At 30.8% G+C, this 11,017-nt stretch overlaps 2 protein-coding genes across 3 annotated transcripts; both read right to left on the bottom strand.

The window, feature by feature from the left end:
• Window positions 1-327: 327 nt before the first annotated feature.
• On the bottom strand, window positions 328-3,142 carry LOC124916714 (triacylglycerol lipase 2-like). Of its 2 annotated transcripts, none has more exons than XM_047457466.1 (9): window positions 2,849-3,142; window positions 2,653-2,763; window positions 1,883-2,023; window positions 1,698-1,808; window positions 1,460-1,603; window positions 1,143-1,183; window positions 975-1,054; window positions 814-909; window positions 328-739 (listed from the first exon to the last, which is right to left on the bottom strand). In XM_047457466.1, the coding sequence occupies exons 1-9, from the start codon at window positions 3,140-3,142 to the stop codon at window positions 414-416; spliced, it is 1,344 nt and encodes a 447-aa protein (XP_047313422.1). In that variant the 3' UTR covers window positions 328-413. The 2 variants fall into 2 exon arrangements, with proteins under 2 accessions (XP_047313422.1, XP_047313424.1); XM_047457468.1 differs by having other exon boundaries at window positions 330-739; window positions 2,653-2,770; window positions 2,849-3,139.
• A 272-nt stretch (window positions 3,143-3,414) lies between these two features.
• Window positions 3,415-6,085, bottom strand: LOC124916715 (zinc finger CCCH domain-containing protein 3-like). The gene is made up of 7 exons (XM_047457469.1): window positions 5,719-6,085; window positions 5,422-5,552; window positions 5,289-5,342; window positions 5,104-5,220; window positions 4,856-5,029; window positions 4,029-4,289; window positions 3,415-3,933 (listed from the first exon to the last, which is right to left on the bottom strand). Exons 1-7 carry the CDS (start codon window positions 5,819-5,821, stop codon window positions 3,637-3,639), a joined length of 1,137 nt encoding a protein of 378 aa, XP_047313425.1. The 5' UTR covers window positions 5,822-6,085; the 3' UTR covers window positions 3,415-3,636.
• Window positions 6,086-11,017: the final 4,932 nt, after the last annotated feature.

Here is an 11,017-nt window from a genome sequence, read left to right as displayed (position 1 = left end):
ATTTTTACCTAATAAATGTTTTCTTCAATTTATATGAATTTGGGTAGGTTTAATTAAATAAAAAACAATTTTAAATAAATCAAGTGGATCAAGGCAAGTTTTGTTATATTTTTTAATAATTAGATAAAAAAAAATATTAAATTAAATTATAAAGTTATATTTTTAACGTAATTTTTTTCTAAAAATTTTATATTATTACAGTTACATGAGCTACATGCTAGTATATTTAAATGTAGTAAATTTTTACTTTATAGCTAATTAATTTGTATCTTCCTATAAATTGAATTTCAAAAAAGATTGTATGTGCAGAATGATGTTAAATTCATATGCTAGAGAATTACTTAGTTCAAATGCTTGTGTTTTTTTATAGTTTACCTAGGCTGTATAGATTCATTGAGAAAATGGGAAAATCATTAGATCCTAGTCGACCTAAAGAAAGAAATGAGAGGATCATAGACATCTTGTCTAGCGTTCACACCCATGACATAATCGGCGTGACCATAATCCACGTTCAATTGCACCACCATCTTGTGACCGCCTTTTTGCAGCATTTGAATCAACATCCCCACGTCTATGCTATCTGAGAGTGCATCTTTTCCTCCATAACTTATCAAAAGTGGAAGTTTTCCAGCTATTCCCACCATCTCATACAATGGTGGTTTCATCTGCCCATAATGCTTCATGTTATCAGCCTCACTCGAGTAGTTGAACATTGCAATGTATCCTCCTCCTCTTATCACTGTCTCCACCCAAAGAAACAAATTAGAAAAAACCATGTCCTAACATATAGTCGCGAATTCCAAAACCACTTACTTTGCGACAGATGGATTATATTCTTCGTAGAGGTTGGCTGAGGCTCGTGCTCGAGAAAAAGTTGAACTGTTGAAGAGTTCAGGCAGCAATTCTGGCCTGTATATATGAAAAAAAAAAGCCAGTGACTTAAGTACAGTTCATTTTCGTGTATAACTAGTTACCTGTGAAAGTGGTTAACAAATCAAAGCAATCCAGGCCAGGGTTCAGGCAGAGCGATTTGAGGAGTTCGATCACGTCATTCCTGCTCGGATCATCGTGAAATCAAAGACGATTTGTATTGAATGAAGAGAAAATATCAATAACAGGAATGATCAGATCATAATCCATACCCTCTTGGATCAAATTCATGAACACCCACACTGTACAAGGTCTTGGTGATAAGACATGAAAATCATATAAATGTTATTAGAGATGTAATGACGTATTAAATCTTGAAAGTGAATAATATAAGATTCAACGCAATATGAAATGTGATTTCTAAACCGGATAGGAGGAATGAATTCAGTTGTTGTTTTTAACCCGAGACCTTAGCCTCTTAGTTCAAGACTATTACTACTTGAACTACTATAAATGGATAATTCGTGTTTGAGTTGTTTTCATCTAATCCTAACCTAATTGATAATGGATGGTTGGTTTTAACTTCTACCTCAGCAATGAAATTCTCAGCTGCATTGATTGCAAGTGGTGAAGACATCTGACTCAAATAAGCAATCGGGCTAAGCAAGGCAGCTGATCTAACCATGTTGATGAGATTTCCTTTTGAGAAAGAAGCCAAGGCAATCAAAGTTCCCTAAAATATGACATATTATCAAAACATTAATCAATGCTCCAATTACGACTAAGTTTAAGAATACTAAAATAGCTTGAAACAAGTGTTTTTTTACCAGTGAATGTCCAACATAATACAACTTCTGCCCAGCTTGACGCATTACATACTGAACCGTGGCTGGAAGATCGTAAGCAACAAGTTCATCCCACGACCAATCCCAATAAGCCTAAGAAAACTGGGAAATGTTAAGTGAAAACACAAGGGGAAAAAACAGTAAAATTACATAAAAATAATAATTACAGGGTTATCAGTACTAAGATATGTATGGCCTCGACTGTATTTAGTTCCGCGTGTACTTGCAACCCAAACATCAAAACCATTGTCAGCCATAACAAATGCCAAAGCCTGGTCTTGGGGATTCAGTAGCCATGTTATACCATCCTACACATGCGGTTACACATATTTGTCATTCCATGTTGTATTCTTAAACACAGACTAATCATTATCTAAAATTCTAATAGCAAGTCCAAGACAAATTGGAAACACAAAATTTCAAGGAAGATTCTTTCCCCAAAAGGGCCTATTTTCTTTAACTAAGAAAAAGGCATTTATTCAATGCTAAAAGTTTTTTTTTTGCTCCTTACCTTGTTAAATCCTCAAATACACAGGGCAAAAATAAAACTGAAGTAAAAAAAATAAAATTGTGAAATGCTAATAATAGAGGTTGCATCATGTTCTTAGTCTCCCATAATATTGATTGACTGCATTAAGGAAACCAAGTTAAGGAAACCACTGAATATTGTGAAGTAGGATCTGATAGCCTATTTGATGAAGGGTTATTTTGATTTAATTCAAATAACTTTTCATGTGATCTTTAATAAAGTCATCAACTAAATATTCAAAGGGCATACAGGACAGTACATAAAAAACAGTCCATGCTGAGAATATTAATCAAACAAGCTGGCTCAACACAAATATATTCCTCCAATTTGACCCACACTTATAAGGAATACTTGAGATTCTTGTAATTTTCCTAAAGAAGAACAAAGAAATAACAACTACCGACCGACCATTAGCAGCCCATGCTGTAACAGGACAGGGGGGCGATCCCCATCGGTTTTCCCTAATCTGCCCATCGGAATCCTTTGCAAGCTTAGAATATACCCATCTTCTGTTATCACCTGAAACCTCCATAACATAAATAAATAAATAAAATCACGATGATTTTCAATTTTTCAATTCATGTTAAAATCAGTAACTGATTACCATGTGTTCTTCACAAGCATAACCCTGAGTTTCAACCAGTGTCTTGCAAATTCCGGCAACAGGAGCTTTAACAGGAGAATAATCGATTTCGGTTCCAAATGCTGCTGACCCACATAGTAGAATAACTAGAGAAGCTGCAGTAAAGTTTATGAATCTATTGACCATTTCAGCTGTTAGTGAAAGAGGGTTTCTGAAACAGTAAATTAAAGCTTGGATGAAAGAGAAAGTTCTTGAGCCTGTTGAGAAATAAAAAGGTTGGACATGGAGATTATAATCACCTTCAACCCCCGTCATCTGACAACTAGATGTTAAAGAAAGGGACTAGATGTTGAAAGAAAATTTTGGACTTTTTTGGATTCTACATTCACGGGCATATAACAAATTGTAACTATTACAGCTTGGGTACGGTTTGACCATTAGTTGAAAATATAGCATTTACTTTCTTAAAACATGGGATTCTTTCTCAATTTTGTTTGATTTTATATAACTAAAAAAAAATTAAACAAATATATGGTTATTTCAAGTGTGATCAATATTTCAAACATTTGAAAGTAGATATGGCAAGTAACTTGAGAAGCAAAATAAATCTTTCATAACCACACATATGTGAACAAACATTGTTTACTTTCCAACAATTCCCAAAGAGTTCTTCACCACCATTTTTATTCACCACAAAACAGAACCCAAAAAGAAAGAGCCTTCCTAGGTGAAAAGGGGATGCACAAAAAGTTCAAAAAGTGTTGCTTTAACTGCATGACATCATGCATCAGTGATAAGAGCCCCTTGATTTAAAGAGAGACAGATTGTTCAGATGAAGTCTCAACAGTTGGGACCTGATCTTTGTCAATTGGAACCACCTCAGGTTTCTGGGTCCAGCCGGTTATTAACTTGTATGAACTTTTAGTTGGACATGCTTCAGCATAGTAGACCATAGATGGAGACGGGTTCATTCGATGATAAAGTGTGGAGGAGAGAGTTGGAAGGCTCATGCTATACGAATACCCTGCAAATGGGTGATCAAATTTGCACGTGGGCCCATACTTGCATAATCCATGAGAACTATAGAATGAACACACAGCTTCTCCCTGCCATTCCATCAAGACACTTAATTATCAATCCCTCCGTTTATCAGTTCATAAGAAAGTGGTGCAAGTTGATGAATAGATTATTATTGACTTACTGGTCTCATTGGAAGTCCAAGTGGCCCTAAAGTGTTAGGAACCGACTGAGGAGCTCTTTCCCGAGAATGATGGAACTTGCATCCTGATCCATATTTGCAGCTTCCTGTGTTCAAGTAATTCCGGCATTCTGGTTTATCAGGTCTTTCAGGCAGATGAGAAACAATTGATTCCATTGAACTGGACCCTGGTTCCACCACACTTTTGTAATAAGAAAGATCCGACCCCAAAGAAGGTATAGCAGATGATGGACTCAAGCACCCCTGTTCGAGATTTGATAAATAGAAAAATGTAAATGAATAAAAATGGTCTGTCAAATGAAAATTAGGGCCTCTTTCATGGTAACTCTCCAATTTAGATTACTTGGCTTTTGGAGAGAGACCCAATAACATGCAAATGAAGATCCTATTAGATGTGGCTTATTGGTGATTAAATTCAAATAACCCACTATCAAATCAATAATCTACTCATCATTCAAATCATTAACCAAAATTCTAAAATACTATCTATATAAAAACTATATTATCTCTTTTGTATTTCTACCCAAATAACCCCATATAACCTTTATGTTTAATAACTTTGCATTGGAAATAATAGAAGAATTTGTAAGCCACACAAATCGTGAATAAATACTCCAGTTGTGCACTTTTTGGAGAGTTGAATAAATATTACCAAGTTCAGTCATTCAAAAGCACCATTAGTTGAGAAATATTGAAATTTGAAACACTAGAAGAAAATTCAATCACTGAAGCTATAGATACAAATGCTTATGCCAAACATATATATAATTTTCAGACATGCATTAACATAAAAGACAGAATTCACTAACCAGATAAGCATTCCATCCATTTGAAGGCATGATACTTTGTGTAGGTAAAATAAAAGGGGCATAATTTTGAAACACCTGCTGAAATGGTAGTCCAGGTTCAGGATGATGGAATTTACATGCAGCTGCATATTTGCAGTGTCCATTTCTCATGTAGAATGGACATGACTTCTCTTCCTACAAAACCAATCAAAAACGAGTTAATATTCCACAATTCTACATGTACTACATCAATTATAAAAAAAACCTACCTGTCGCATAGGCAGGCCGAGAGAATTGAACACAACCTGTGCAGCATTATGCCTATCCGGCGGATGATGATATTTACACAACGATCCATATTTGCATGTCCCTGTCCTAAGATAGTACTGAAACACAAGTTGAAAATTAGGATTATCGAAACAACATTACAGGTAAAGAAAAAAGAATGGTATACCAAGCAATCAAGTTTCCCAACTCTTTCTGGCAATTCTTCTTCATTGGTTACACCCTAAACAAGAACTTGCACAAACTATTAAATAGATCATGTCAATAGAAAACAGTAAAACAAGTCAAATGAATTCCAGTACCTGTCCTACAAAAGCAGGATGATTGAACCTACAATTGTTTCCATACCCACAATGTCTAGTTCTTAAATAGTATACACAGTCCTGTTCTCCAGGCCGTTCAGGATGATCAACTTTCAACCTTCTTAAAGCTCCTGAATCATAAAATCAGACATTAGGGTCCATGTTATATGCAGAAGATAACACAAAAAACGATTTAAAGAAGTCAGATCACCCAAATCTTGAAAAAGAATGAATGATAGTAATTTCCTTAAAGTGAAGTAAAACCACCCAAATCTTGAAAAAGAATCAAAAGCAAACCTTCAAGTTCACCCACTGAGGGATTGACAACGCCACCACCGCCACCGCCATTGCTCCACACTTGACGATGGTCCGGCATGAGTGATTCATTAGCGATAACCATTGTATCAACAGAATGTATAAAAGCAAAAAGTACGGAAAACCCTCGTTTTGTTTCGTTTCTTTGAATCAGACCCTGTCTCTGTATCACTGTCTGCGTGATAATGGATGATCAAGCAAAGCAAAGCAAACAGTACTATGAACAAGTTAACAAGGAAGAAGATGATGTGATGAAAAAGCAAGAATATAAAGAACACAGTTTTCTTCTTGAAGATTAATCAGAAAATTCTCATAAACTTGACACGCAGAATCTCTCTCTCTAAAAAATTACTAAATAATTCTGGATCTCCTCTTCTGATGAACAGTCCCATAAATTAAATTAAATTAAATAAAAAACATACTACTGTTGTCATTAATGATCAATTAATTAAAGTTTTTTTCATTACTTTTTTTATATATATAATATAAGATTGTGTTTCAACTTTATAAATTAATTGATTATATATCTAACCTAAATTCAAAAATGTTAAATAGATCACTTGTAGTTGTAGATGGTTAGACTTGTGTTGGATATGAAGTAGTGTATTGAATTTTTATCACTAATTTAAAAAAAGTTATGTTACTTTTGTATAAAAAAAAACAATATTTAAATTTCTAGAATATTAATATATACACTTAAATAAATAAAAAGCTATAATAAATCATTTTTGTATTTCTAAAATTGTACTTTTTATTTTTTTATTATTTGTGAACTACAACTTTATATGGGATAAAATATTTTAAACTTGACTATACTTCTGATTATTAATGAGCATTGATTATTTTAAAATTCAAAATTAATACCCACTATATTACTATAAATAAATAAAAGTGATATTAATAGACAAAATAATGGTAGAGTGTTATTTTAATTCTAAACAAAATAATAATAAATAAAATCAATTGATTCAAAAGTCTAATAACTTGTTATTTGATGTAAATGAATACTAGACAATTAATTAGTTTTGAGGGTAGGTTGATCAATTATTGTGACATTAGGTTGCATAAATAAAATGTTTGATAAATTATTTATTTTTTATTACATTTTAATTTAAAGTATTTAAATAAAAATTAAACTCGTAATTTTTAACTTTTAAATAATAACATGTATAAAACTATATTTTATCTAATTGTTTGTAACTATATTTTGTAATATTTTTATTTATTTTATTATTTGGCTTTATTTTATCAAAATTTATATTTAAATCAAAACACTTTTAAGTAAAAATTGAATTTATTTATTTTATATAAAAAGGGTTTTATAACATGCAATGCACTAATATTTTCACCAACCAAAAATACAATTCACTAACATACAACTAAGTAATACAATCCACTAAGTATAGCTTAATGAGAAATTATTGAAATTCTATAGATCATTGTAAATAAAGTTATTGGGTTATATAGGTCATACCTAATATTTCATTATCCTCATTAATCAGAAATGGAGATGAATAGTTTTACCTCAATATTTGGAAGGTTGATATTAATGGGTTTTATGCAACTTTATTTTCACCTTTTAATATATATAATAGTTTAATGTTAAAATTAAATTAATTTAGTTGATTATTATTCTCTTTATAGTTGAGTGACTAGGTATAATTAATAAGAGAAATGATTATGTGAGAGAATTTGATGAGGGAATTTGATGAGGGAATGACTTGGCATAATTTTATTCGTTGAAAAAATCAAATAATTTCCTTTTTTTTCTCTTTCCTCTTACATTTTCCAACCAAACCAATGAAGTTGATGCAAGTCATTCCCTCACAAAATTTCTTCTCTGTATCACTCCTCAATTAATAATATATATATATATATATATATATAATATTGTAGATATTTTAATATATTATTTTCAGAATTTTGATACATATTAACCACTTTAATTTTTTTAATAATTAATTATAAATTATTAATAATAAATAACTCACTATTCAATTATATATTTATAATGTAAATGTTTTATTTAAATAATTTGAATTTTTTATTAACATTATGTTAAATATTAAATATATCACTTTTTTCTTAACCTTCATTCATGCATTGAAGATGGCGAAACAGTGATTGCGTGGGGAAAGAGTTGAGAGATTTCATCCGTTGGATCTGGAATCATCTTGTCCAGTGGGACCCATAAATACCAGCCTCGATTTGGTAAGAGAAACCATGGGTCCAGTTCCTAGTTTGTTTAGGTAGTATATATTATAATAATAATTTCTTTTTTGAATTTAAAAAAAATATATATATTTAGGTAAAAACAAGTTAGGTGCTCAATGTGCCGTTTAGATGTTTTTACAAAATTCTTTGGATCACATCAATTTTATATCTTCTTTTTATATATATATATATATATATATATATTTCTTTTTTTATTTGAAAACATTTTTATACCGTCTTCAAGGGCGATTTGTAGGATCCGAAATTGGTCGGCCTCATACCTTAACTTGCTCTCGAATCCTAAGTGGGATAATCAACCGAAATTGTAAATGACATGTGCACTTTAAAAAAATATTTTAATCGATTACTTTGCTAAATCTTATGAGTTATGACTTACATTCCTCAAGAGTCATCTCGTCTTAAATTGAGATTAGAAACCAAAATAGAACTTAACAATAGTTAAACATATTTTTGACTATTTTTTAGAAGTCACAACTTAGTTTACTTCGAGAAAAACTAAGAAATAAAATTTTTAGATTTTCTTTTGAGCTCAGTGCTTGATTACGTATGGGAAAAGACTTTTGGCGTTATAACCCACACGCCCGTTCAAAACGACAGTCTTTATTACGAACCAAATTTGGCATTTTTTTTAATCATTACAAGTTTCACATATATAATTTAATTTAAATAAATAACATAATCTTGTTAATTTCTCTACATATGCCCTAACCTAGGATCTAAGAGAGATGCTATTTTTAATTCTAAAATGCATCTAGACTATGATATTCATTAAGTAAAATGTTGATTTAAGGTTTAGTAAAAGTTCATATAGCATATGTAGCAAAATATGGACCAAAAATCGATAGACGATTTAGTTAAAAAATTACTTAAACGTGCAACGTGTCCGAAAATTAAGGTTAATACATCAAACATTCAAGAATAATTCAAGAATTCTCTTGAAATTTTCCTCATATTTTTCGGACACTTGTAACACAAGTTATGTACACTGTAAGTTAGACAAAATGAGGTAAAATAACCAAATTGCCTCTAACTTTTGAGTAATCAAATATGTACACTGTAATTCAAGAACTTTTGAGTTTCATAAAATGTGAAAAAAAATATTTTGGATCATTTTATATTTTTTTTTCAGATTTTAAAAAAATATTTAGAGCCTCTTAAATAAAAAAATGACAAAAAAAAAAATGTTAAAATTGTCAAACAAACAGGATTTATGGGCTGAACTGATTCAACCAATTTAAGTGTGAACCGGACTCACACTAAATTCGATCAATGAAATTCAATGAAAAAAAAAAATCAACTAAACAAGTTCATCTTCTTTAGTTGCATCTTCTTCACGTTTTTTTTTTCTTTTGGTTTTGTAAATCCAAGCTTGAACATTATTGATCGTACCCGATTTCTTGATTAAATTATTCTCTAAACCTGACCAAATTAAGAACACATAACAACCGCAACTTCCAACAATAGCTAGAAATCATGCTACATTTTCCAATAGATTTTTAAGACCACAAACAAACTTAATAGTTGATTTAGAACATGTCTAAGCAAGTAGGAAAGGCTGATTCGACCTATGACTTAAGCCGAAATCTCGCCGAACAAATGAAAGAGATCACCGTAAAATATGAAATTTATCGAACACGATTACAACAAAGCGAAATATATTCTAGTTGACTTAAAATCATCACACATTAACATATAGATCAACAAATTGTTCCAGCCAACACATAAAGAAAAAGAAAATCACAAGACATACACAAATTTTAACAGTCATTGAAACCTTGATAGAGTTCGAATTTAGGATCACAAATAGCTTACAAATCAATTTAGAATGATTTTAGATCATCTCCTTTAAGCTTACACTTGAAGGAGACAATCTTAAAATTTCAAATTATTTCAAATTTAGGCAAACTCAAGTTAGATTAAAATGTACTTTTAGGATTTACTAGATCGTTTCTATATCATCCTAAGATCACAATAGATCAAACGATAGACAAACTGGCAGAGTGTTTACAAAGTTATGTACTCAAACAATTAAGAATAAATTTTAATTTGTAACTTGGATGATGTATAAAATTGTTTCTTAATTGCAAAACGTTTCAGTCAACATAAAACATTATGTTAAAATAGTAACTTAAACTTATCAATTTGTATAAAAGGTACAAAGTTATAAATTGATTCATTTATCTTGATCTTCCCTCTCAAAATGCATATCTTGCAAAAACAATTGCGATCGAAGAAAGTTGAATTGTGGATTGTTAAAGCCTTTGAAAAAATATCAGCAATTTACAATTTAGTGGATATATGCTGCAATTTTATATAACCAGATAAAAAATGATTTCGGACTACATGACAGTCGATGTCTAGATTTTTTGTCCGCTCATGAAATACATGATTTTCTGTAATATGAATAGGCTATAGCTGCCTGATTATCACAATGTAATGTAATGTAATGAGTAATTGAAGAATAATTCAAAAATTATTAATAAGATATGAAAATCACTTAAACTCGCAAACTGTCACAGCTAAGCTGCGATACTCAGCTGAAGAACGAGATACAATGGGTTATTCTTTTATTTTCCAAGAAATAACTGAATTTCCAAACATAATATAATAACTTGATAATGATTTTTTCTTGTCTCTGCACATTAGCCCCAATCAGAATCAGATAATGTCTCAATATGTAGTGAATTATCAAATGAAAAAAACAATTCTAAAGAGATTGAACCCTTTAATTATTTAACCAAATATAAAGCTGCTTCCTAATGACAATTCATTGATTGATTAACAAATTGATATAGTTGTTGTACATCAAATGTAATATTTGGTCTAGCATAATTAAGATATAACTATCTCCTAATAAGACTCCTATATCTACAAGGATCTATCAATATATTCTCATGATAATTGGAAAATTTAATGCCTTTAATCATGAGTATTTTAGTTGGTTTACAACCCATAAGACCAACATCACCAATAAGATCGATAATGTATTTCCTTTGGTTAACACAAAAAACATTATTGGTTTGTGCAATTTTAAGACCGAGAAAGA

The sequence above is a fragment of the Impatiens glandulifera genome, chromosome 9 (assembly GCF_907164915.1).
Source record: "Impatiens glandulifera chromosome 9, dImpGla2.1, whole genome shotgun sequence".
Classification (NCBI taxonomy): domain Eukaryota; kingdom Viridiplantae; phylum Streptophyta; class Magnoliopsida; order Ericales; family Balsaminaceae; genus Impatiens; species Impatiens glandulifera.
This window is presented reverse-complemented; position numbering and strand designations above follow the sequence as displayed.